Source organism: Adiantum capillus-veneris, chromosome 3 (genome assembly GCF_014529385.1).
Source record: "Adiantum capillus-veneris isolate H3 chromosome 3, ASM1452938v2, whole genome shotgun sequence".
NCBI classification, from domain to species: domain Eukaryota; kingdom Viridiplantae; phylum Streptophyta; class Polypodiopsida; order Polypodiales; family Pteridaceae; genus Adiantum; species Adiantum capillus-veneris.
The window spans coordinates 3,260,995-3,274,086 of NC_140933.1; the positions used below are offsets into that span (position 1 = coordinate 3,260,995).

At 44.2% G+C, this 13,092-nt stretch overlaps 1 protein-coding gene across 1 annotated transcript in view; it reads left to right on the plus strand.

The window, feature by feature from the left end:
* Window positions 1–11,359, plus strand: part of LOC147460431 (ubiquitin receptor RAD23b-like) — a 52,620-nt gene extending 41,261 nt beyond the window's left edge. Inside the window, exons 9-12 of the mRNA XM_086507625.1 lie at window positions 10,527–10,574; window positions 10,656–10,768; window positions 10,851–10,932; window positions 11,015–11,359. Of these exons, the coding sequence (XP_086363751.1) occupies window positions 10,527–10,574; window positions 10,656–10,768; window positions 10,851–10,932; window positions 11,015–11,131 (360 nt within the window). The 3' untranslated portion in view covers window positions 11,132–11,359. The remainder of the gene's footprint in view (window positions 1–10,526; window positions 10,575–10,655; window positions 10,769–10,850; window positions 10,933–11,014) is intronic.
* The last annotated feature ends 1,733 nt before the right edge of the window (window positions 11,360–13,092 follow it).

Sequence of the window (13,092 nt, forward strand, 5' to 3'; positions counted from 1 at the left end):
GAAGCATACGACACCAGGATGTTGTCAAACCCTCCTCCGAAGGCCCCACTCTCTATGGCGAGAGTGGTCTACTTATGATTGCACAAATCTCTACAATGCTTGGACTTGCCAACGATGTCGACGACGACGAGGACGACGACGAGACAGTCTGAAATCTGAAAATGGTAAGGGCTGAAATCTGCAAATCTTTATCTGCTGAATTCTGACTCTATGTCGATGACGACGGCGATGACGATGATGCAACGATGACGCGCTGAAAACGCAGATGCTGAAATCTGCGTTTTCCGGACTGAAACTGCAAACTTCGATGGATCCCACCGTGCGGCTAGGAACTGCTGCGGGAAGGTGAGATCTGCGAGGTTCGGGGGTTCTACTGCGGGGTCTAACTGCTGAAAACTGAAAACGCTGGTGCTACTTGATGTTCCGTCGCGGTGAATCTGCAAAACGCCAGGGCTGATCTGCAAATAAAAAACGCTAGGGCTGATTTGGAGTCTTCTGCAAAAACGCTAGCCTCCAGTTGTTGCAAACTGCTAATGCTAGGCTTCTGTGGTGTCTTGCTGTTGCCCGGTTAGTCTGCAATGCAAAACGCTGGGGCTGCTCTTCAATGGAAAAAAACGCTGGCTGTTCTTGGCTGAAAACGCTAAGTCTCCTCCCGGGGGGGTTCCTTGCTGAGAAGGTGCACTGTTGGATGTAAGGTCCGTGCTACATCTTCTGCCAGAAAGTGCTAGTGCTAGGTTTCTATGTATACAGACTTAGCAAAATTGCCCTACTTACTTTCCAGCAAAAGTCACTTAAAAAGAATAAGTGAAAAATGTCAAAAATAGGGAAAATAGGTCTATGCACTGTAAAAATTCCCCTGATGGATTCTGATGGGAATGCTGATGATCATGTTGTGTGCAACCGGAAGATATGTATCTACTCTAAGTGCCTGGACATGCACTGTCTGTGAACAGACTCACAAAAGTGCCAGATCACTTCCTATTCTAGACTGACTTGATTGAACTGAACCGTGGTCATTCTGTAGCTTGTCCACGCACACATAGGGTTGGATGTGTCACGTGACGTCCCCTCCTTTTCAAAGGGAGGTACCGAGGAAATCACACTAATTGGCTCTGTAAAAGTGCTTCCTCTTTGAATAAATCATATGATCTTTCCTTCGTTTCTTGTCGTTTTTTGTTCTCATCACTTGAGTCAAAAGAAGATGAGGTGTCCGAGTTGTTAGAAGAATATGAGGACGAACTGGACAATCCTTTGAAGCGTACACTACTCTCATGTTTTTTGGCGTTTTCAAAAGTGGAGTTTTGTCCAAGTAAGTGGGGAAATCAATTCCCTTGCTACGCTTCTTCAATTGCTTTTTTTTTGAACCAATAGTTTATTGACACGTTTTTCAACAACATCCTCGAGTTCATCTTCAGTAAACATCCGTGGAATAGGAGGTTGCTTGAGGGTTGACTTGATTGGGGTATCGATGGCTTTTTGGCAATGGGTGTGCACTTCGTCGATCGAGTGCAGGGTCAATTTTTTTCCGTATTGTGGATCCTTTGCAAACTTGAGCATCTGCTTAGCGCACTCGTGAACCTGTTGGTGACGTTGCATCTCCATTAGCTGATGCTGCGTAGGCCAAGGTGGCCCGTATTCATGTTCTGCTAATCCATTTGAATTTTCCATACCACCTTACGTTTCAAAAGTATCAGGAGGGTTCGTCTGATTCTTGCGGGATTTGTCGTTTGAAGCCATGTGTGTTGTGGCAAGAGGATCAGATTTCCCGGTAGAAGAGAAATCGGTCGTGCTCTTATACCACTGTCACAGGCTTGGGCAATGGGCACCCCAAGTTGGAAATCTGGCATGACACACGAGAGAATCACTTAAAATATTTCACAACTTTTCACAATTCACCTTGGTCGACACGGCCCGGCGTGGTTCTCGCCTAGAGAGATTGGCCCCATAGACTAGCGTCCCTTTCGGTATTTCTTTTATATTAATGCTTGATCAAAGTACACCTCCGGTAGGTTCTCGGCTCTCAGACTCTACGTCCAGGTGCTCTGCAAAGTGAGGCACTTGGGTTCCTTCTATTCTTACAAAGGGATGCCAAAAGCACAACCCCCAAAAGCAGTTAAACTCAAAAGCAAGGGATCCCAAAAGCAATTGGTTATCAAAAGTTGCCAAAAAGCACTAGCGCAATTTACGGAACTTCGTAGTGCCTTGCCACGTCAGCAGCCAGCGTGAAACGCGAAAGTCCGTACAATCGCCTTGTCAACCTGTCAGCGCATTTTGTAGGATTCGGTACTATTCTCACGTGGCGTGCTATCCGTACAAGATGTCATCGCACTTTACGGAGTTGCCATGTCATCAACTCTGCTAGCCACGTCAGAGTTGCCACGTCATTAGCTCTGCCAACCACGTCATCATTTTGTGACACTGTCCACCTGTTTGGGGCCATCGCGGCATAGACACCACCTTGTTAGGTATGGAACGGTTCTTCTATTGGCCGAGGCTCAGAAAGGATCTGGACGAGTTTGTTCGTAGTATTACGCAGTTGTTTAGTATGCGAGAAGCTCAAGTTTGACTGGCATAAGGCACAAGGTCTTGTGCAACCTACCAATACCTAGCCGACCTTGGGAAAGTATAGCAATGGACTTCATTTTTGACCGTCCCAAAACTCAAAGTAGGCATGACGGCATTTGGACAACATCAACAGATTTAGCAAGAGACTCATTTTGTTTCGGTCAAGAAGAGAGTTAAGCCCAATCATTTGGCTAAGCTGCTCGTCTCACAAATTTTTAGAGTACATGTTTTGCCTAAGTGTATAGGTTCAGATAGAGATCGCCATTTCACAAGTTTGTTTTGAAGGAGCAATCTGGGAGAATATGGGTACTTGATTACAATTCTCGTCCTCATTCTACCCACAGACAGATGGGCAATCAATTGCCCTTGGTGAGTTTGTCACAAACTACTGACGTGTCAAGTCACTAAAGAACGAGCCAACCTGTAGATCTCGGCCGAGAGGCCTAAACCCTAGAAGCAACAAAAGAAGTTTTACAAACTTGCAAAGTCGTTGCCGAGTGGCGTATTTTAAAAAGAATATCCCACCAACTTATGTGACCGCAAACGAGATGTCTGGGAAGCGTTTCGTCTGCCTACAACAACACATTTCATACGTCTACGAGGAGGGCGCCATTTGAAATTATCGAGGGTGCTAAGAAGGTTCTACCTATTCTAAGCTCTAAGGATGAGATTTTTAAGCAGATCAGTACATTCAGGATCTCTAGCGCTTCTAGTATTTTTACTATAGCTTGACAAATGCTAGCCTTTATCATGGCTGAGTATGCCCATCACCTCCGGAGGGTGATAGAAACTCAGCTTGTTGGTTTTGTAGAGTACGTTCAAAGCATGAATGACCTCTATACAAACCTGCATCTACTCTTGGGCACTGACGACGTGAGTAGGGATGTCACAGCTGTTGTCCAAGTATGCATGATAAAGGTGATAATCTTATTCTTCTTGTTTGGACAAGCGGCGAAGTTGAGGTCACAAATTGTCAAGTTTGGGTCTTTGCTCTTCATAGGTTTGTAGTAGTATTCATTTTTCGATTTCGTATTTAGCTTACCTGAGGACTTAAAAATGTGTTCCTTTAGACGTTGTTGTGTGAAGTTTGATTAAGTTTTTAAGACGTCTTATCCTTTTTTGCTTTAAGTTGAGTACTGGTTTTAAGCCAAGTAAGTTGCGTCAACCTATTTTACACATGCCTTTTCTAAAAGCATTTTTAAGTTAATAATGTTTTGTTTTAATCTAGTTTTATTTCGTAGCAAACAAAGTGATTTAGCTCGTTTGTTTGTTTGTTTTTGTTTTTTCTTTTCTTTTCTTGTGTCCCTTGCTTTTATAGTTTTATGAGTGCTTTATTCTCTCTTATAATTCGTGAGTTCAGACTATTTTGAACTCATGAAGGTATATTGCTTTTGCTAAGGTGCGCGAGGCTCTTGAGAAGCCTCAAGCGGCATAAGAAGGCAATAGACAAGCATCGACGTGACTTGTAGCTGAAGGAGGATGATTGGCTGCTTTTACCGTTTGAGAAGGCACTCCTATAGAAACGAAAGGATAAGGAGCGACTTTTTCCAAAGTTCACTATGCGATACTATGGCCCTTTCTAGATTCAAGAGAAGCTCAATGGTGTATCCTTCAGAGTGAAGTTATCAGATGCTTGGAAGATTTACTTCATGTGAGTCTATTGAGACCTTTTAAAGGTGAGGTGCCAGTGGGTAGGGAGCTAGTGGAGCAGCCCGAAGTGAAAGAGACAAACGAAATTCTCATTCCAGAACAGGTCCTTTCACAACGAAAGGAAAATTGAAAAGGATGAGCAAATAGTGCGCCTCAGGGTTTCGATGATTGAGACTTTCGTGCCAGCAGATAGCGGAGGCTACCCACAGGTCCCAAGGCATAAGGTGAGAAAGGAAATAGGTCCCAGGGCACAAGGAGAGAAAGGAAAGGGAATCAGCTGGTAGATGAGAGAATTCCACAGATCTAGATTGAGGTGCCAAGGACAGGGAGGCCAACAGGGTTACCAACAGGTTAAAGGGCACAAGCAAAGAAAAGAAAGGTAAGCTTGTCACAATCTGATAATGTGGCATGACCGCTCGGGCAGGGAGGTGATGACATGGCTGTTGACGTGGACAACCGTATGGATTCCCGTTGATTGCGCTAGTATGTTGACGTGGCAGCAGTACGGTCCCCCGCGTTTTGCGCTGACATGCCACATGGCAGACTGTAGGATTTCAGCAATTTGTGCTAATTGCTTTTGGAGGCAGTTTTTGGACCATGCTTTTGGGATCGACTGCTTTCTATGGACATGATCGCAATAAGGATTAGTTAATCCGACATCAGTGAGGTCCGGTGTGGAATTTTGTGGTTGCCTGGATAACAAAAGAATCTGAAGAAGATGTCATCACGACTTGGCATCATCTGAGAATGACTAAGAAAGACACGATGGATGACTACTATTAGAGATTTTGGGATGCGTATTTGCCAATGTCCTCGTTTCGGAGGGTCACTTTGAGTGACCAGATTGAGCGGTATTGTTGTGGTTAGCCAAAAGAGATTTGACGATATTGTTTGCAACGGAAGTATGACTCTATTTAGAGACTTATGGGACATGCCAAGCAAGGTTTTGGAATGCATGCCGGCTCATTGACTTATCCTGCAGACAAGCCAATGTCCACCTCGAGTCTTCCAATAAAGAGAAGATGAACCAAGGGAACTGGATGAAAGTTCATCAGAGGATTCCAGAGAAGGAAAGGAGTTATGTGATAGTACATCTGAGGGTTCCGACCAAGCGAGGGAATTAATTGATGGTTCATCAGAGAATTCTGACGATTCAGATTGGGGTACCAGTGGATAGGGGATGTGACAGAAACGGAAGCGTGTACTTACAACTTTAAATCTTATTTACTATATATTTTTCGTAGGACTCTGCACTACACAAAATTGAGAAAACAATGTAGAAAATTGACACAGCACTAGGGAATAGAATATGTGTTGGTTCCCCCCCTTTAAGGAGATTCTTATTAATTTCTTAACAGTTACAAACATGTGAACGAAACAAAATTCACTGTTTATATTCCGGATATTTTTCTGAGGCATATGGATGCGAGATTTCATAAGCCTAATGGCTGAAATTCATCATACCTTTAGCGGAAAACGGCTATGTCTGCTTCGTACTTGGATTCTTAGTGTGGGAGAAACTTCTATTGATATCTGCTCGCGTAGGATATGCCCACACGAGCTCTCCTTGGCTGGAATTTACTTATGGAACATGTTAGAGTGCTAAACTTTTTGTGGGCAGCCGGTATTGCGCTTGTCTGAGTGCAACTATTACTCGTAGGGACGCACACAAGCTCCTATGGTTGCACTCTACCTCCGCCGTGGGCTTCATAGCCTCTACACGGCCTTCACAGACATTGGAGCCAGAAATCGTGAGGAGTGAGGGATTGGGCTGAATTAAGAAGTGAGAGGGGAGGCTATTTGTGTGAGAGGAAACTGTTGCAGAGTACCTAGAGGTAGCGCTAGTTGTTCTATATAGCCTTGTGGGAGATTTCGGCCATGTGGCGCTGCATGAGGGGGAGAGAGAGAGTTCGTGAAGTTTCCACGCTGGTCTTGCAGATTTTCCAACGCTATAGCTGATTTTTTTAATGTTTATTAAACTCGGCCGTGTTCGGAGAGTTCATGAAGTGTCCACGCTGGTTTTGCAGATTTTCCAATACTAAAGCTGAGTTTTTTTTAATGTTTATTAAACTCGGCCGTGTTCAGAGTGGCCCAACCACTTAGTTTTAAAAGTTTTAAGGCCTAATCTGTCACTTATTAATAAGTTAATGAACTCACTTATAGGAAGTGCTTCGTATGCAGATAATTCTTTAGGCTTGGTACTAATGCAACTGTATGGGAACACTCTTCGTGCCTATACCTACAGACACTGGCCGTGCTCATGTGCAATCAGAGGGTATGCAACTAATCTAAATTGCCTGTCTTGTAACAGGCTCACAAGGTTGCTAGAACACTTCCTAGGCTGTCCTCTCTAGAGGAGGAGTCAGCTCGTCCACATGCACATAGGGTTAGATGTGCACGTGACATTACTTCCTGCATGTCTATTGGGGCTAGTGGCTGGATGGTATAGCAGATGTGTATTGTTCGATCTCAGAATCTTGTTGCAGATATCCTCGTCCACGAAACCCTCTGGCCCGTCTTCCTTTCTAAGAGCTGAGAGGGGTGTTAAGAGTTATGGCATCTTTGTGGATTTGTCTAGTTGGTCCTAGTATCTCTCAGGGAGAGGTGATAGGGCTGTTTTATAATTGTGCCTGAAAGTGGCCCGTAGGGCGGTAGGCGTTGGCTTTCACCCGAAATTCTTTACTTTAGACACGCACACACAGAGCACTTTGCAAAGAGAACCTGCGACGGGAATTAACACTTGAATACACACACGGCTCGGAAGCTAGAATGCCCCGAGCAGACGCCGACAACTTGTAGGCCCCAAAATTGGCGCCCCTTTCGGTATTTCTTTATTCTTTGAGAGGGTAAATTACAAAGTAAGGTCTTGGGAATCCTTTACCTGTATCACACTAGATACTACCTGATTTGGCCAAATTTCGGCAGCAAACAACACCAAAACTTGCACTGGCGTAAACCCCCTGATTCCTGCCCGGAAACAGTAAATTCAGCTCGCTGTATGTACTGGTTTTTGCCCTGTTTTCAGCCCCAAACAGTTCCCTAGCTGTCCTATGCTAGCGGGGCACGATTCCCAAGAGTTTTGGCGTCCGTATGCTGAAAAACAGTCAATTTTCTGCGCATACACAGCGCTGAATTTGCACCTGTACGGTGAGGTTGTGACCCTCACCGGTGCCTGCTTTGGAGTAGCAGCTAGCTACCCTTGTTCCTGCTCAAGGAGGCAACTTGCCTCAGCACAAAAGCATGAACCCACACAGTTGTACATGAGTCAAATGAAGAGCCCTCTTGTGGGGCATCACATAACTGCACGTAGGGGGGAGAGAGAGTAGTGTGTAGCGTGCAGGGCATCACTCCTAGCACCACACTGTACATGAGAGGGAAAGAAAGCACTCCATAGCTCTTAACCTGTGACAGTGTCTCAATGAAGCATCCCCCAGCATAAATCGAGCACCCCCTCTTCTGCGCTTGACCTGTAATGCATATGTGAACAAATAGATGCAAAAAGAGGAAGATTTCCATGACTGCCAAAACCTGCGTATCGCTAAAAACGCAGCAAAACAGCCTGTAAACACGCATCTGATGCCTTCCAATGCTGAAAATGAGCCCCTTGGACCTAGATAAAGTCATGGGAAGCTCAAAAATGGAGAGAAATGGCTGCAAATCACAGTTATCTGCGTCCAAAACTGCTCTAAAAAGTCAGTTACGAGTTCTGTTCTCCCAAACTTGGAATTGGCCAAAAAGTGCCACTTGGCACTCATGTATGCAATTTCCCCACATTGGGCTTCCTGCTTAAAAATCTCTCAACTGGTGCATCAGTTGACTTTGCAGCAGAGTAATAAAATGTTCCCCTTGTCATTCTGAAGCTAATGACGCGAACACATTTCACGGCCCAAAATAGCAGCTCCCTAAATTTTAGGAGATGCTTCAGTTGGACTCCCAGTGGTCTTCTGACCATCTATCCTCATTAGGACCGCATCCAGAAGTGCAATGTGGCCCAACTGTCGGATACTTTCTGTTGGTGATCCCACCTTGACCTTACGCCTTAATTGAGTTCACTTCCTAGTATCCACCAACTTGCTAAGTGCGACGGGGGGACCTATATGATCTTGCTCTGAGCCTAGACATCCTCTTACCATACGAATTCCAGTGCCGATCACTTCCCGTCTGCGGGTGAATCTACCGTTCACATTGGCCATACAATGTCCGACCATTTGCAACTTCAAAAAGAGGGTCTCAAAAATTAAATAAAAATCATTAGAAAGAAACCAACAACTAAGGTTAGCAGTTGCCACGTCCTCGTCACATAGTTAACAGCTGCCACGTCCTCGTGACAGTGCCTACCACAGTGAGGTAGTTTTCTCTTGTCGGGATTTTCCAGCCATGTGTAGCTCTAGCTTTTTGGCTCTTTCCATGGGGATTTGAGCTCTTGCAAGCCCGTAATATTTTATCCCGGCCTTAGCCTATTTTTCCCTGGGCCCTATTCCCAATCTCACGGCAAAACCCTATTCCTAGGAACCTGTGTTCCTTACTCAAATTCGTCGAGAACCAAGGTTATTTCCAGGAGGTGTATGTTTCTTGTTGTCTTCACTAAATAAATATTACATATTTTTATCTACTTTATTTTTGCTTGTTTTCCCTAGGAACCCTTGAAAAGGTGCACGTGGACATTGCATGACCGGTTTGAAACGGCTTCACCCAAGCGGATTTCTCACATCGGGAATCTAGGTCAGTTAGTCGGTGGCTGGTCGGGCGAGTTAGCACTGAATTTCGGTAGGGGTTAGGAAACTTGACCTTAAGGGGCATAATGGACACATGTCAACAGCAGAGCAGCTTGTTGGACAACTTACCACCTGGGAAGCACATGGCCAGCTTGGGGGCGCCCAAATTGAGAGGGGTACCCAGACCAACTTGAAGATCATGGCGAAGGGGCCTAAACCCTAAAAAGATGGAGCGTAAGCAGTGGCTGCAAATTCCGTGATTTCCGGGCTGAATGTTGACATGGCACTGCTGTACGAAAGTTCCACGTTTTACCCTGGCTCCATTCTGATGTGGCATGCTCACATAGCATGTTGCCATGACTATGTACTTGTTCTTTCTAGGTGTCTAACCCCACTTCATGAATACTTATAATGGTTGGATGGTAGTTAAGGGCTGTACGGACGGCAGATTTGCACCAAGTTTTTGAGGCCATAGCTTTTTAGAGCAAGAGTTTTTGGGATCAGTGCTCTTGGGGCTCTGCTTTAAGACAACCCTTGTACAATTTATAAGAGCCCTTGGGGCTACTCTCTCGCAGACCATCTGGTACAATTTGTAAGAGCGCTTGGGCTACTCTCTCGCAGACCATCTGGACGCAGAGTTGCGGAGAGTTTGACCGTTGGGTGTTGTACACGATTGAGCAATCAAGAAAGAAATACTGAAACTGGTGCCGGTGCATTTGGAAGCGGAACTCTGCTGCTTCGTGTCGACTCTCCTCTTCTCTCTCTATCTCTATTCAAGTTCAATTATTTGCAGTTTCTTTGATTGTTCACTTGGAGTGCCCAAGCTTGTAACAGTTCACTCCGAGAATCACCCCCCTGAGTTCACCCCTAGTTCTCCGGCCTGCAGGGCTCTGGTTGAACCTGGGACCTCGTGGTTCTCACACTACCCCCACGCTAGCACGTGTCAAGACCAGGTCGGCACGGTAGGGGTACACTGCCTTAGTAGTTCACTCCCTAATTCAACCCCCTAGTTCACCCTAGTTCACCCCTAGGTCACCCTGGGAATTGGACAGCTGAGATCAAAGCCGCTCCGTGCGCCTAAATTTGGGCCGTAGGTCCCCTATGGGCCCAGACCCAGTGCCATACAGTGATGAGGAGGCGCTGACAGTGGCAGTTCGGGCCACCGATTGTGTACAAGGGCATCTTGGTTGGACATCTTCTCCCTCTCTCCTTTTGCTCTTCGTTCCAGGTCGGGTTTCAAGTTCTTTAAAGTAATCAAATGTTCCAAAGTGTTGCATATTGTAGTGATCTCTGTGTTTCCGTGTGATTTCTCACTGAAAGTGATTACAGTCGTAAAAACGTTAGCAGGTCTCAAAATGCCCACGCATTGGTATATCTTAAGTATTCACTGCCATCAAGTATGTCTTCTGTTTTGAAAGAGTTGGGAGAGGGATCTGTTTGCTCAAGATTTTGTCAGAAGAATATAGTAATGTCATGACCGATTACTTGGTGGTTTGATTTTATCTGATTCGTTCAATGTTACAGCTTGTAGTTTTGTATATTTTATTGGAATCTCGGAATATTAATAAAGATCACTCCCCTTCTTTTGCTTGACAGTTTCAAGCTCTCAGGACGATGGTTCGAACAAATCCTCAAATCTTACATGTCGGTCGACTTTACAGTTTGTGATTCAGTTTTACAATTTGTATGCACGGCTGTTTCTCATGATGATTTACAATTGTGCAGCCTATGCTACTAGAGCTTGGGAAGCAAAATCCTCAATTGTTACGTCTCATCAATGAAAATCAAGCTGAATTCTTTAGGCTCATCAATGAACCAGGTGCAGAAGGAGAAGAAGGGTATGCCAGTTGTTTTATTTTGCATTTGTTGGAAGGGTTGTAAAACATTATCAATGCGTGCTGATTCAAATTACCATTCCAGGGATCTTCTGGGGCAGTTGGCAGATGCAATGCCGCAGGCAACAATCAACATCACACCTGAAGAAAGAGAAGCTATTGCACGGGTATGTCTCGTCTAATTTTAGCATATAGTTATCGTATACGAGTGACGCTTAATATTTTCTTTTGCGGTTTGTCTTCATGCAGCTCGAGGGTTTGGGGTTCGATAGAGCTCGTGTAATTGAAGCATTTTTGGCATGTGATAGAAACGAACTCCTTGCTGCTAACTATCTTTTGGAGGACCACGGTGACAATGAGGAATAAATTTCTAAGTAGGAGAGTGAAAATTATCTTCAGCACGTGTAGGTTAACAGGAGTCATCGCTTCATTCAACATTTCAGAAGAAACCCATGATCTATGGGAGCATGCAGTTTGTACTTTATCAATGAGGGTCTAATTGTTACAGCTGTCCATCCATATACAACCTGCACTTATTTTATGTAGAATCTGGCATCAATGTTTGAATCAAAAAAATTTCAGAAAATTCTGACATCTGGGTCTCAGAGTCTTGAGTCAGCGCTTGATCTTGTGGTAAAAAGTTTGGTTGCATATTACCATGACCGCTGCTTAGTCTGTTGTGTCCATGCCAGAAAATCTTTTATATTCTGTGCTGAATTATTGTGGCTGTGTTGCCCACATTTGTAATGTTGTGATTGTCAGCAAGCACTTTCTTGTGGTGTTCTTCATTTTCGAAAAGAGTTGCTTAAAAGAGGAGAAACAGTACTAGTATCTGGCAGCATATAAATTTTGCCTTTTGTTTTTCGGTATTATGTCTGAATAGGGGAGATGGCTTTTGCAGTAGTGTTCCGGAAGCTCATACCAGGTTTGTTTGTTGGGATTTTGGTCTGAGGAGGCTTGGGTCTTTTTGGGTTACCTTGATCGAACTTCTCAACTAAGAAGCTTGCTAAAGCTCTCACTTGCATGATAATGCTTGATGTGGTGTTGCTTCTTTCTAGAGGTCATCATAATTGAGAAAAAATTCATGATGTTTACTTTTTTTCTCATGGTTCATATGGTTCTGGATTCCATATTTACACACTTCTCCTTTCTTGCATGAGTGAGTAGCAATCTAATACAAAGCCATTACTGCATTTGGCTACAATTAAGCTTAGTGCATCTGACTCCGTCGATTGTTCCTTTTATTCATCTCACTCAATAACAAACTATAGATGCAGTGGTAGCCTTGGGGCAGGGTTTTACGACACTTAACAGCCTCTTCATAAGCATGTTCCTTCTTTTTTCTTTGGGGTGGGGCCTGCCATGTGGCGGGCCCGTGCGGGGTAGGGGGGGAGGATGTATATGTCTAGGATAGCTGAACCATTCACAATATGATAATTGGTAATGTCTTGTACATGGGCTGTTGGAGGCTCAAAAAGCCTCCAATTTATCTGCGCATCTGAAGTCATTTTCCCCTGATGTTACCTCTTTCTTCATAACAAATGAAATTTTGAACGAGACAAAGGGCAATGGGACTTTTTAAGTTCTTAAAATTGTGGTGCTCTTTCATGCCTCCGTAGGTTCCAATTCGAAACTTGTCATCAAAATGGATAATTTTGTGAAGGAAAAAGTCTAGGAGCTTTAATTGGTTATTTTGACTCTATTCTAAGTTAGCTATGAGGTGAGAATGAAGTTGAAACAGTCATTTTCTCTCTCTAGCTAGCCTATGAACTAGAATGAGCAAAGCCACAATGGGTGGGGGATGGCCATCTTTGTCTATCCTTAAGCTGCCTTGCCTGTATGCATGAAGAGGAGGATGTTCCATTCCAAAGAGAGGTCTTCAAGAGCTTTAATAATCTACTGAACCAATAACTTGTTAGACTTCCTTGGGGTATCCACAATTTCTAGCCGCCCTTTTCCTTTAGGAGATGATAAGTGTCCTATTGTACTTTTGCACATCTTTTAAGTGGGGTCACGTCCCCAAAGGAAATTTTGTAGACTATATCTATATCTTCCAATGGAGAGTATGATGGCCTCCAGCAAGCCATGTGGTAAATCATAGAAGCAAGGAGGAAGTGATTTTTTACTAGTATTATTGCCATATGGATGGTTGAAAACCTACATATCTCTTTGAAATTTGCTGAAGGCCCATTCCCCTCTTTGTTTCATAGTTACTTTGAAACTTTTAAGATTACCAAGTAACGTAAAAGGCTCCAAGTCTAGAAACCTTTGCATTTGGTACGAGTTTCTATCCCTAATCAATTCTCCACACTCCACACAAAGTGCTC